The following is a 14,648-nucleotide window of genomic DNA, read 5'->3' as shown; positions in this document are numbered from 1 at the left end:
TCACATTATTCCATTTTACATATGATGAAACTGAGGCTTGGGGAGATTAATTAAAATGTGTTTGGGATTATATTGATAGCAAATGGTAGAAAAGGGAAAATAAGCCCTATATACTCTGTCAACTAATCCCACCCACTGAGCTGCCTTATGCATTGCACAGAGCCAGGGACACAGAAGATGCTCAGGTGATGCTGGTCTCCTTTCTTGACATTGCCCTGGCACAACAAAGGGGTATCTATGGCCTGGGAGTTGTGGTTTCTCTCAGTGCTTGAGAATACATAGTAGGGTAACACATAGTTTCTCTCAGTGCTTGAGAATACATAGCCTCAAGAAAAAGTAAAGTTCAGGAACTAAAGGAGAAAGAATTCGCTAAAATGCTAACTATGGTTCTCATGTGAAAATTCATGGCTCAAACATCACATTCTAGACTCTTCCAAGGATGAGCCCTTTGCTCCTGTCCATAATTTTGTATTACTGTCAAATATTATTTATTTTTTTGGCTTGTAATGACTTAGTCACAGGCCTGGCTCTTTATAGTTCACAAGTCTTAGAAGGGCAGAACCTAAATTTGTAACCTCAGTGCTTACTGCAGTGATATAATTCACTCATCAAAGACGTTTCTTTTGCATTCATACTTTGTGCTGGGCAAAAACATAGCCAGTCCCTGTGCTTGCAGAACAGGAATGGCAGGCATTAAGCAATTAATCATACAAATGTGAAATCAGAAAATGAATATGCTTAAATTTTGTATAAATGTTTTGAAAAAGAGGTACTGGGTTCTATGAGAACATAGAATAGAAGTATTTGGACAAGTAAAAGGTCAGAGTTGCATTTTGAAAAAATCATTTTGACTGCAGTGTAAACAGAATGGAGGGTACTCAGAAAGCCCATGGCCTCAAACGTTAGTGTGCAAAGCAAACATTTAGGCAGCTTCCTTCTGAAGGCACATTTTTAGACGCCCTGCTGTCCTTATGAGGAATGGGTAGATATTCTCCATGTGCCCTCACACGCAGCTCTGGGACGTTCTGACGAAGACGACCTATAAAACTTTCTGTAACCTTCACTGATAGACAGTCTAAGGGCAAAGACAGGATGGCTGCAGAGCAGGTTTAAATGAAAGACAGGTGTCCTGTCACAGCCCCATTTCCGTCAAAACACAACAGGAATATAAACAGACACTCAGTGCCTGGTGCAGTGGCTCATGCCTGTAATCCCATCACTTTGGAAGGCTGAGGTGGGAAGATCAATTGAGGCCAGGAGTTTAAGACCAGCCTGGCCAATGTGGTGAAACCTCGTTTCTACTAAAAATACAAGAATTAGTCAGGCGTGGTGGCACGTGCCTGTAATCCCAGCTACTTAGGAGGCTGAAGCAAGAAAATCACTTGAACCCAGTAGGCAGAGGTTGCAGTGACCCAAAATCACACCACTGCACTCCCAGCCTGGGTAACTGAGCAAGGCTCTGTCTCAAAAACAACCAAAGAAAAAAACCCAAAAAACAAAACAACAGGAAGGAAGAAACGAAGGAAGGAAGAAGAAAGGAAGGAAGGAAGGAAGGAAGGAAGGAAGGAAGGAAGGAAGGGAAAAGACACTCAGAAAATAACAAGAAATGTCCAGAGTTTGGGGCACAACTTTTGCTAGAATATTTTTAGGTATTTGTTTACAGAAAAATGCAAGCAAATCTCAGTGTTGTCCTGAAAACAAACAAATGAAAGAATTGGCTTGATGAATTTGATGCTGCAAATAATGTGAATGGGGAGATAAAAAGCAACCTAAAATGCTTATGTTGAGTCCAAATTAAAGGTGGATCAAGCTGCAATCTGCTTTAAAATGAAGATGCCGAAGATGTATCAAAATTTTGAAATAAAACATTACAAAATATAAACAAGTTGATCTGATTTTCTAAACTGCATGGCACGTGTATACCTATGTAACAAACCTGCATGATCTACACACGTACCCCAGAACTTAAAGCATAATAAATAAAAAATAAATAAATAAATAAACTGCATTCTGTATTTCAAATGAATTAAATATGATTGCCGACTTCAACAATATGATCAAAAATATTCTTAAAACTTTGAGCAAAGTATTATAATCTTGTTTCTCAAAGAGGGACACTGATAATTAAGATAAATATTCGATTTGAAACTTCTCAAGAACGAAATTACCTTCTTGTATTTCAAGAGAAATAGAACTGTTTTCAGCCCAGAGAAGCTTATTTTGGGAAAGATAAAGAGGCCTGAGTGTTTTTCGATCTTGCTGTCTGGAATCTCAAAGATAATGTCATATAGAACAGCAAAAAGACGAAAAATTGAAAATCAATGGGACACTTCAATAGGACATTTTAATAATTTTGAAGTATAATTGTTAAATCATTAAAATGGTAATCAAGAAGTGATCATATTCTTATTTTTACTCCCCCCAATTTTCCTCTGTTTCTCTTTTATCAGTGTTCTTTCCAGCCAATGCAACTACTTCGTTTTTACTTATTTATTTTTTTGAGATCGTTTTGCTGTTGTCACTCAGGCTGGAATGCAGCGGCATGATCTCGGCTCACTACAATCTCTGTCTCCCAGGTAAAAGCAATTCTCCTTCTGAGTAGCTGGGACTATAGGCATCCACAGCCACACCCAGATAATTTTTTTGTATTTTTAGTAGAGCTAGTGTTTGGCCATGTTGGGCAGGCTGGTCTCAAACTCCTGACCTCAGGACATCTGCCCGCCTTGGCCTCCCAAAGTGCTGGGATTACAGGCCTGAGCCACCACTCCCGACCTCCAGGGCAACTACTTTGTTCAGTCAACCTTACCATAGTATATCTATGTAGCTTCATAAATAATGGGAACCTGTAAATATGTCCTATTGTCATGATATGGTGAATGAATTTTGGCAAACTGTTCTCCTTCCACAATGTTCATCTGAAGAAGTTCCAAACTGTTGATACTCCAAGTAAATCACTAAATCCAGGGGAGGACTGAATATCCAAGAGGGAAGCTACCCAAACCAAATATTTAATTATACCTATTATGTGGCTAGTATCTTGTACAGAATTTTGCAGAAACAAAAGAAGAGTCTTAAGGGAATCATACAACATCAAATCAAGGTTTCTGGTATTGATGGCTGCCTTCCATGAAATCCTCTCCACTCTCTGAAGGTTTATTTGTTCATTCATTCAATGAAAATTAAATGGGTACCTCTTATGTTTCAGTCACAGAGAACTGAAAAAATTCAAGTAAAGTACTTTCCCTCATTGAACTTACCTTCTAGTGTAATAAAATGTCAGGAAGCAAATAAGCAGAAAGATAACATACACACACATATATACACATATATATATTATAGATGTGTAATATAATATGGCATCCTGCAGTGATAAATTTAATTTCATCTTGCATATGTTATTAGGACTTATTGCTTGAGGGATATCACTTGTTTTATTTGCATGCGCCATGTTTTTTTTTCTGTGCATCCTTCCCACATCCTGGAATCTCTTTGAAGACATGAGCCACATTATTTTCAGCGTTCGCCCTTTTCACAATGGTTTGCACAGTGTGAATTTTCCAATATATACAGTATATTGCTGAAATGAATCTCATATCTAAAATTCACTGCTTAAAGCTCCACATGAACATATCTTTGTAGTGTTTCTTCTGCACACATAACTTATGTAGGTAGAATATTAAACTGGTTCCTGCCTGTACAAAAATATAGTATTTCACTCAAATTCTTCTCTCCATGTGTGTGGGTATGTCTGTTTTACATATGATAATACATCATTTCTTTAGGCAACTGTCTGTAATTTTGGATATTCTACTGCCTCAAGTTAAACTTTGCAATTCATTAGCTCTGTGACTTGTGAAAGCCACTCTATCTCTCTGAATTTTATTTTAATAAATGGAACAATCATAATTCATGTTCCATCAAGTGCTGTCAAATAATATATTAGATGAAGAAAACTACAAGTATCATTTTGGTTCTTATTATTCTCGGAAGTGAGATTTTCAGAGCTTGAGTTTGCTAACGGGAGGCTTACAGGTCATATTTGGCTTCCAGATTTGTTTTCCTTGTAATGTTCTTTCCCCTGCTCCCAATTTGACTTGCTTTCTTTAGGTAGGCACTCTCCAAGTCTACTGGTCCAAGCTGCTCCTATTTCTCACATCTGGCCTCTTTTCACACATGTAGGGGGCTGCTTGACCTCTGGGAGGCATCTGCATTTCTAGCCTTTGGTTAGTCACATGAAGCCATTGTCTTGGAACGCATATCCACATGGTGGTAGACTCAGCACCTAGGAGGAAATGAACCGTGTCCACCATACTGTCCACACCCAGGTAAGCCTGTCTAAAGTGACATCAGCCATTATCATTGCTGAGACAGGGACCTAAGACAGATGGGATTCTTGGGTTGTTATTCTCTTCTACAGTGGCAGATACTGGAATGAATGAATGTATAGATGAATGAATGTGAGAATGAATGAATGAATACATGAACTGAAGGAACAAGATAGGATTACAAAGACCTAAATATCCCTTAGTCCCAGAAAAAAACTTGAAGCAGCAAAAACCAAGTTCTCTTCCAGATTGGAGGCATAGGCCCAAAAAACAGATCTATTACTGCTTGATGATGTTATGAAAAACTAGGAAACCATGATTAGGTTTTGCTTTGTTTTGGCCAAGATTCAGGAAATTGTCAGTCATAAACATTACCTAAAGTCTCTCAGAAAGCTGGGAAGGAGTTTCTCTCTACTTAAGCCCACGCTTGTAATATATGTCTAAGATTTCCAAATATTCTAGGGAAAACAATGATATGGATTGGGTCTGAATGAATCAAACTGAAATGGCATATTCACTAAGGATTATTATGAACTTGAACTCCCTAAGAATGCCAGATGCTAAGTAGTACTTTCTGAGGCAGAGACTTTGTTCCTCCTTTTTGTTTGCTTCAATGGAACCTGGCAATGATTCTTCACAAAATTGGTCTGATTCATCCTAGTTATTCATTCGCCCTGTGCTTTTGTGTGTACATGATTCATCTTCAGGCACATTTTATGCCTGAGAGCTTACTACAGCAATGGTTAAACTTATACTATTTCACTCAAATTCTTCTTTCCAGATGTAAAAACTTATACATCTGGAAGAACTACAAGCATGTGAGGACTGGGACCCACACACAAAGTGACAAGTGGTCCAGGGGTTTGTCTCCCCAGAGTGACCCTAAGAAACCAGTCCTTGCCTGTACAAAGAATGTAGGGAATACTGGATAAAGCTTCTAAAGAGGAATATAAATGCAGAGATAGAGGTGCACTTTTAAAAAGATGTATGTGCCAAATCCACCTTGGGGAATACTACAGACAGGCTCAGCTTTTTCTGTACAGACTTCCAGCCTGAGCTGAAAGAGTTCCCCACTGTTTCATGTTCCCAGAGCATTCCATTGGCTCTGCCATTCATACCTCCACCATCACTCTTGTGATATTGTGTGATAGCGAGCAAGTAGTGATGCCCCTCTCTGATACTGACTTCGTTAAAGAATTGACTTCCACACATCTAGGTGTAGTTTCTAGCATGTCAAAATCACCTAGTGGGTTTGCTGAATGAATCAATAGGTTAATGAATAAATAAAGAAATAGATAAATTGGCACAGTTAGGAAAAAATATCAGGAAGGCAAATCAAGGTTTTCTAGGAGGGCTTTCCCATAACGGAATGTCTATATCCTAGGTTGTGACCTTTAAAATTAATGGAAGAACAAGATGAGAGAGGCTAAATACACTACCTCCCCAGTTCTTTTCACATTGTTCTAGTTTTACAGATAGGGAACCTGGATCAAACTGGCTGAGTGACTTTCTGAAAGTGTCTTCAGATAGTAAATGGTAAAACTAGGATTTCAATGCTGACCTATGTGAATACCAAGCTCGTGTTTTCTCCTGCAAGACTCCTTTTTTTCCCGTGGCAATGTTTAAGCAGAGACTGAAACACAGTCTAAGTAAGAGATGATGGAGAAGCAGTTCCTCCACAGGAAGGTCAGATTAGAGCACTAGGGTATGTATTCAGCACTAAGTTTTATGATTCTTTGAAGAAGAAAAATAGAACATATTAACTTGTGTTTCTGCAAAGTTAATATATAACAAAGACTACAATGATACTTCTTAAAAAATGATGACTCATTTGCTAGAGAAAGCTTTTAAGTACAAATGGAAAGGATAATACTTAAAATTTTCAGCTCAGCGTCTATAAAATGCAGTTATTGATCTTTATTGCTAACATTTTACTTCATGTTTCTAAGGCCAAAAAGTGTCCTTTGTGACCAACAACAGAAAACGATCTCCACCCTCCATTAAGATCCTTATTGCCCTTTCCATACGGAAAGCTGGCATCTATGTTAAAATGCAATTATCTTTCACTCGTAGCGGACTGCTCAGAAACAATTAATTCTTTCCTTTTAAAGTTCAGCCTTATTGCTTCCTGGAAGAATTCCAGATTTTAACAGATAAACCATCCAGAAATAGGCCAGGACTAAATGACTGGAGAGAACTCTACTTGAGTCCACATATCCAGGGGACTCTGGTAGTGGTCCACGATGTAATCTCAGCTCGTGACAAGCTAGGTGAGTGCTGAGGTTTGAGGGTAACAGAAGCACTTCTCCAAGGGCCTGTGACCAGAAACAGGTCCTGGACCCCAGTGAGCCAGCGTCATACTGTGAAATTTGAGGGAGGATTGCTAAAACACTTTTGATTGCTTCCATGATTACATAAAAGGGAATAAGGTTAGTTATTTCATCAGAGTAGGAAGAGGTGTTTTGAAAGTAAAATGTCCAAATGGGGTCTATGGAATTATTCTGCTTCCTTTTGCCATAGTGGCCCATGTTGAGTTTCATACTAAGGACAAAAATTTGAAGGCTGAGAGCTTACAGACCATTATCTGTTAAAAGCATTATGTCCGTTTCTGAAATTAAACGCTTTGGAATCAATGGAATCCTTGTCTTTGAAGAAAATCACCTCTTAGAAGAAAGATGATGCATATGTACACTGTCAACTTACTCTATCATTATTAGCTAATTATAAAATAACATTTGTGAAGTGCATATGTTAATATTATGTCATTTACATATTACTTTACTGAATTTCATTATCTCAGAGGTTCTCTACACAGCAGCAAACACAGATGCTAATTTTCTACTTCTCTTTGAAAATATGAGACTTGCCCTGCTGCAAGACCTTTGCACTTGTTGCCTCTGCTCATTCTTTTTTTGTTTGTTTGGTTTTTATTTATTTATTTATTGTATTTTATTTTTGAGACAGAGTCTCCCTCTGTTACCAGTCCGCAGTGCAGTGGCACAATCTCAGCTCACAGCAACTCCACCTCCTGGATTCAAGCAAGTCTCCTGCCTCGGCATCCCCAGTGGCTGGCATTATAGGCACATGCCACCACACCTGGCTAATTTTCATGTTTTTAGTAGAGACAGGGTTTCACCATGTTGACTCAGCTGGTCTCGAACTTCTGATCTCCAGTGATCCACCAACCTTGGCCTCCCAAAGTGTTGGGATTACAGGTGTGAGCCGCCACGCCCAGCCCTCTGCTCATTCTTTAGTCTATAGATCAAATGACCTCTCTTCAAAAATGCTCTTCCCCCTTATTATTAATATTCCTTTTCAACCTCACCACTGTTCTGTCTCCCTTTTGTTACTCTGTTTATTTTCTTTCTTTTCTTTTTTCTTTCTTTTTTTTTTTTAGAGATGGGGTTTCACCCTGTTAGTCAGGCTGGTCTCGAACTCCTGACCTCATGGTCCACACTCTTCGGCCTCCCAAAGTGCTGGGATTACAGGTGTGAGCCACCACACCCAGCCCTGTTACTCTGTTTATTTTCTTTATTGAAAAATTTACCAGCTGATTCCATTCTGCTTATTCACGTCTTTGCCTATTTCCCATTTTTCTTTCTCTCTTGAAAGTAAGTTTTGTGAAAGCAGAGATCAGGCTGCCTTGTTTTTCACAGAAGCCTTAGAGTCTAGAGCAGCTCTTGGCTCATATCAGATAGTCCATGAATATTTGTTGAATATACTTTTCAAATTAAAAAAAATCCTAAGGAGGAAAAGGGATTTCTACTCACCTGCACCACACCTGTACAGGAATCCAAAAAGATGCATCCTTTGGGTTCTTTGGATATTTTCTCATCTTTGTAAAAATTCATAATGTAGGAGTTATCTGGCAACTGAGTCAGTTGGAAGTAGCGCTTTTTGAATGACTAAATAAAGGAAAAGATATAAAGAATTATTCAAATTGTAGTGTGTTATTACTCATAGAAATTAGAATTATTCTAATTCCTTCAGGAGTGTGGTGTTTCTAGGACATTTTTCTAGAGTAGCACATCCTACTTCCTCATAAATAAAATATTATATGAAACATAAACTCAATGCAAATGGCTCTCCTCTGTGCTGTGACCAGAGGAGGGAGTGTTAGGTGACAGAGACAAAGATGAGTCGTGATGTCTCCTTACCCGGACAGTAACGGTGTTGTTCACGGTGCTGTTAAAATTCCCCTTGTAGAGCCAGCCAGACTTGAAAACGCCAGTTCCTCCCGCTCCTCCACCCCCCTTGGAAGACGAGTGGGAAGTAGTATCCTGTAGGAAAGGCATATTAGCATCACGGCCATCTTTTGTGGATCCCAGATACTAGACACTGCATTTAAGAAAGGGACTCTTTTCCTCTCTTTGACTCATCTTAAACAAGCATGTTCAATTTCAAAACAAACGTGATTCATTTTGACGAAAAGCCCTACCACCAACAGCTACTACAACTTACAACAAACTGGTCAGAATGTGAAACCTTTTAGTGCAAGACAGAAACTGATTATCCTCATGTTTAAACAGGTCACTTTCAACAATGTACTTACTTCATCCTTATCAGCATCTTCATGGTCAATCTCAAAGGAATGTGAAGGAAGCTTCTCTGGTTTGTATTCTGCTCTGATATGAAAAAGAAAAAGATTCTGATTTGTCATTGGAGACTGTTTCATTTTAAGTTGCTCCCCAAGTAACAATAACAGCTATGGTGCTGGTGTTCTTAGAAATTTTTGTAAAATAGTGTAGTCTTTTGAGAGTCCCATTTCCTTTGGAAGTATTAACTTTCTTCTACCGTGATATCTTATCTCCAGTATATAAATCTCTATTTTAAACCATGGAGTTACTAATTATAAAAGTTTTTTTTGAGACAGTCTCACTCTGTTGCCCACGCTGGAGTGTAGTGGCATGATCTCAGCTCACTGCAACCTCTGCCTTTTGGGTTGAAGAAATTCTCATGCCACAGCCTCCCCAATAGTAGCTGGGATTACAGGCGTGTACCACTAGTTTTGTATTTTTTGTGGAAATGGGGTTTTGTGATGTTGGTCAGGCTGACATTGAACTCCTGGCTTCAAACTGTCCTCCCACCTCAGCCTCTCAAAATGCTGGGATTACAGGCATGAGCCACCAGCGTTTGGCTTCTAATTATATATATTTATACATATGTTTTTGAGTTGGATGTAGGCAAGAAGGACAATTTGAAAGGTGGGGGACTTTCTATTTTCCTTCCCCCACATTTGTAAGTAGAATATTAAGTGGTGATATTTTCACTGTGTTTTCTGTGTCATCTGTATGTGTACACACTATGGTCATTTGAAGAGCCCAGCCCTGAAGGACCATGATCCTGAGAACCAGTCTGTACTGTCGCCACTAGGCTGTGCTGCTTCCTAACCATGGCTTCCTCAAAAACGTGCCCCAAAGGGGCTGGTAGCAATTACACTCACTTTGTGCATTTCCACGGAATCCTAGAAATGCCTATTTAAGTCACAACATCTCCGACCACCTCAGAGAAGCAACAGTTTGCACCTGGTTTTATAAATGGTAAGATAAACCAGAATTAAGTTTTCTTTGGCTTGATTCTATCCCATAACTAATGGTTGAATGGAAACCAGACAAGACCATCCAAAGTCCAGGCATTTCTTGATGGCTACATAAAATCCTATGTATAGAAATTTTACAGGATGTTTTTCTTTTTTAAAATAAATTTTATTGGGTATGCTTGAGGTTTACCACATGATGATATGGGAGAGATACATAGAGATGGTAAAATGGTATTATAGTGAAGCAAATTAACATAATGATCGTGTCAATAGTTACTTTTTTGTGAAAAGAGCAGTAAAATCTACAGATTTAACCAAAATCACTAATGCAATACGATTTCACTAATTTTGATCCTCATGTTTGTTATTCATTCGCTCTCTAGACTTCATCCTGCACACGTGCTACTTTGCATCAGTTCATTGACTTCTCCCCGTTTCCTCTCACCCCTGGTAACTGTTGGTGAGAATGCAGATTGCTACAGGCACTATGGAAAACAGTACAGAGGTTTCTAAGTAAATGAAATATAGAACTAGCATATGACACAGCAATGCCTCTTCTGGGTATATATTTGAAGGAGATAAAGTAGCTTATGAAGATATCTGCACTCCAGTTGTCATTGCAGCATTATTCATACTAGAATGTATGGAAACATTCTAAGTGTCCATTGACAGAGGAATGGATAAACAGAATGTTTAATATATTAATATGTGTGTGTGTGTGTGTCTAGCATTCTCTTTATCCATTCCTCTGTCAAGGGACACTTAGAATGTTTCTATATATGTGTGTGTGTATGTATGTATATGTGTGTGTGAATATATACATGTGTATGTATATGCGTGTGAATATATTTGTGTGTGCACGTATATATGTATGAATACATGTGTGTAGATGTATGAATATACATGTGTGTGTATGTATATGTGTGTGAATATGTGTTTGTATGCATGTGTGTGAATATATGTGTGTTTGTATGTATGTGTGCGTGAATATATATGTGAATATGTATATGTGTGCATGAATGTGTATGTGTGTATGTGTGTGTGTATAAACTGAATATTATTCAGCCTTAAAAAGTAGGGATTCTTCTATTTGCCGTGATATGGATGGACCTGGAGGACATTATGCTAAATGAAATAAGCCAGACATGGAAAAAAATTGTATGATCCCATATATAAGTGGAATCTTAAAAAAATCAAATAAACAGAGATAATAAAACAATATATGTTTTAAGATGATTTAAATTGTGTAAAAGCAACTTCTGAATCTGACTACTGAGAAAGAAAGATCAGAGGTGCATTTAATATTCACTTCACAAATTACTCCCTATGTTGATGGTATTCCAGATAGGAAGGTGAATGATCAGCGCTCCTTAGACTTAAGTATGCATAAAATTGCTATACTGTGCACTCACACAAGGTAAGGTATAGGTGCTAAGTAAGGGCTTCAAAATACTCTCATCCTTCTTTCATTTTCAGCAGGGAAAGTTAGAGCACAAAAGGAACATAGGAACATCGGCATCAGTGTTAAACTGTGAACAGCCTGAGAACAGGACCATGTTCTCCTTTCCTGTTAAGAGGTTTTTTTCATTGTGGCAAAATAGACGTAACATAAAGATTGATCCTTTTAACCACTTTTAAGAGATGGTATTAGAAGCCTGCATTTAGCAAAGGTGAATTATAACCATCTTTAATAAGCATATTAAGTAAGATTGCTGCCATTTCTCTCTTCCAAAGGAAGTTGTTTTTCCTTCTTGCAGAAACTTACAGATAGTCAAGCCTATCAGTACCGCCCGCACTGATGTTAACTTGTTCTGCCTATTTTGGTCAGGGTCAAATTTATAGGCAGGCAGAGGACATAAAATTCTTTTAGGATCACTGGGAAATATTTCCTACCCAACAAAAATATTCCTTTTCTCCTTAATATCATCTAAAATGCGCTGAACAAGAAGCAGTCTCTCTCACCTTTTAATTTGATTGGCAAAATAAACACAACCCTTCCCTCTCTCCCTCTTCTGTGGGAAATGACATGTTGCCTGAGATTTAGAGGCAGGTTCCAATGGCTGATTTCAGAGCAACTGCTCGAGGTACCTTGTCTGCAGGAAATAGATGATGAGTGTTCTGAGATTCTTAAAATGGTGGCACAGCAGTAAAGGGAGAACAGAGAAAACATCCCAAGTGAGTGAAAAAAGACTGAATGGAGAAAACCAAGGAAGAGGCAACAAAGACAAATTTGAATGTGGAGCGTCAACATTTGGTCCCATGCTGGTCGTTTCCCATCAGTTTCATTTGACCTGTATTTGTTTCTGAACCTCCTATTCTGTCCTTTTTGTCCAGCATGGCTTATCATTTCTTCCCAAAGAATAATTTTGTAGGCATTTGTTCTAAATAACTGTGGATCACAATACAGGCCAGGAGTCTCAGTATCAATTTCTGCAAGATACTTATAAACAAGGAGGCGATAAAGTCTTTGAAACTAGTAAGGATGTAAAAACAAAAAAGTGAAGAAACAAAGTAAGGTTCTCATGAATTTCAACATGAAAGGCTAAACGCTTGTGAAAGTTTTTTCACAAATCTTCCAGCTGAGAAGTGGAAATAATGACTGAGATAGCCTATAAATTTCACAACAGTTTCATGAAAGCCCATAGATTTAAAGTGACTTATGACCAACTCAGCTCATAATGCTGCAGAAGAGTCTGTCACTGGAGGATGGCTAAACAAACTACAGTAGATCCACACACAGGAATGTTACTCAGAAAGGAAAATAAGCTACTAACATGTGCAACAACATGGATATTAATCAGAAGCACTGTGCTGAGTAAAAAAGGCCATTAACAAGAACACACATGGCATGATTCCACGGTTATGAAAATCAGAGCACTGATTGTCTCTTGGGGAAGGGAAAAGGAGAGGAGAGGATTAACCAGGGAGGCTTGGTAGTTAACTCTTTGGGGGTGATAACATTGTATCTCAACAGAGGTTTGAGTTGCACAGGCATACGGTGGTCAAAAGTCATCAAATGGTTCACTTACAATTTGTACATTTTATTGTATGTAAATTTTATATCAAAACAGAAAAAATGAACTGCAGACATCTATATTTGTATTTAAAGGTGTGCATTATGAAGAGTTTAGAGAGGCAATGTGTTAATGTTTTAAACTCCACTTTAAAATGACCAAAAAATAAAACAAATGGATAGATGGCTAGAAGGAGGGATGGATGGACAGGTAGTGCAAAAAAAAAAAAATATAGCAAAATGTAAAAGACACTTTCCAGATGGTGGGAATAGTGGGATTCATTGTACACCAGTCTTTTAACTTTTTCCTAGGTTAAAATTTTTAAAGTGATGTGAGAACATTTTTAAAGTGTTGAAATTGTACATAGGTTGACCAAAAATGGTATCTTCTGAGCTGATTCCTTTTTATAGTAGAGATAATAAAAAATTGTATGACAAATACATATAAACTATTCTCAAAGAAAAGGTTGAGTAAAAATTTCTCAATAATTTTTCTCTGATATTTTTGAAGAACAGATAATTTAGAGAAGAGAGCTTCAGACAAATGGTTGGAAATATTTCTAGGAATTTCCCAGATGTCAAATTTAACACTATGTTACAACTTACGACATCCCCATACTCTTTTTTTAATAAAATAAAACTTCATTTAAACATCCGCTTTAAATATTAATGATTCAAAAGTAACTCAGAAGATATGAGGCAGAGAACACCAGTGAAGTTAATAGCAAAGCTCAGCCAACCCCAGTAGTCCCTAGCCATATCCATGCTGATCTTAATTTTCATTTTAAAAAACTATGCAGACCAGTGAGTGTCAATTTAAGTCCTATCTGGGGCTGGAGTTGCAGTGAACGTTAAGTGTGCCACTTCATTGGTGGCTTTTTCTTAATCCTGAGTTTGCTTGATCAAATTTGATGTGCATTTTTAAAAATCAATATGCATTACTGAGAGCCATCTTAATTCTTGGAGGCCATTCTCCTTTGCCATTCAACATTCCAGTTTCCAGATATTACCTGGCACCCAGAAGAGCTGCAGTAATGTCAACCACATATCAGAAAATAACTTCCTGAACTGAGGAAGCTTGCATTCTAGAGGAGAGAGTCAGTCATGAATTAAGCATAAATAAACGAGATAATTTCTCCAAGTGAAAATGGTTGTTAGGATGAAACTGGAAGCCATCATTCTCAGCAAAGTAACACAGGAACAGAAAGCCAAACACGTTATGTTCTCACTCATAAGTGAGAGCTGAACAATGAGAACACATGGACACAGGGAGGGGAACATCATAGGCCGGTGCTGGTCGGGGGTGGGAGGCTAGGGGAAGGAGAGGATTCGGAGAATTACCTAATATAGAAGACAGGTTGATGGATGCAGTACACTACATTGCACATATATACCTATGTAACAAACCTGCATGTTCTGGCCATGTATCCCAGAACTTAAAGTGTAATAATAATAATAATAGTAAATTTTTTTTTTTTTTTAAAAGAAGGAAAATCAAAACTGAGCATCTGTAATCCTAGCACTTTGGGAGGTCGAGGCTGGTGGATCACTTGAAGTCAGGAGTTAAAGACCCACCTGGCCAACATAGTGAAACCCTGCCTCCACTAAAAACACAAAACAATTAGCCAGGCATGGTGGCCCCCACCTGTAATCCCAGCTACTCGGGAGGCTGAGGCAGGAGGATCCCTTGAGCCCGGGAGGTGGAGGTTGCAGTGAGCTGAAATCGTGCTATTGCACTCCTGTCTGGTGACAGAGAGAGACCCTGTCTTTT

At 38.3% G+C, this 14,648-nt stretch overlaps 1 protein-coding gene across 11 annotated transcripts in view; it reads right to left on the bottom strand.

The window, feature by feature from the left end:
- DOCK10 (dedicator of cytokinesis 10) overlaps positions 1-14,648 on the bottom strand; it is a 277,707-nt gene that overhangs the window by 113,605 nt on the left and 149,454 nt on the right. For all 11 annotated transcript variants that reach the window (XM_017529018.2, XM_017529020.2, XM_017529013.2 and 8 more), the window contains exons 5-7: positions 8,878-8,950; positions 8,483-8,605; positions 8,096-8,230 (exon numbers count right to left, since the gene is read on the bottom strand). In XM_017529018.2, the coding sequence (XP_017384507.1) occupies positions 8,096-8,230; positions 8,483-8,605; positions 8,878-8,950 (331 nt within the window). The remainder of the gene's footprint in view (positions 1-8,095; positions 8,231-8,482; positions 8,606-8,877; positions 8,951-14,648) is intronic.

The sequence above is a fragment of the Cebus imitator genome, unplaced genomic scaffold (assembly GCF_001604975.1).
Source record: "Cebus imitator isolate Cc_AM_T3 unplaced genomic scaffold, Cebus_imitator-1.0 Scaffold57, whole genome shotgun sequence".
Classification (NCBI taxonomy): Eukaryota; Metazoa; Chordata; class Mammalia; order Primates; family Cebidae; genus Cebus; species Cebus imitator.
Note: the sequence above shows the minus strand (reverse complement) of the source record. Positions and strands in the feature narration are given on the sequence as shown.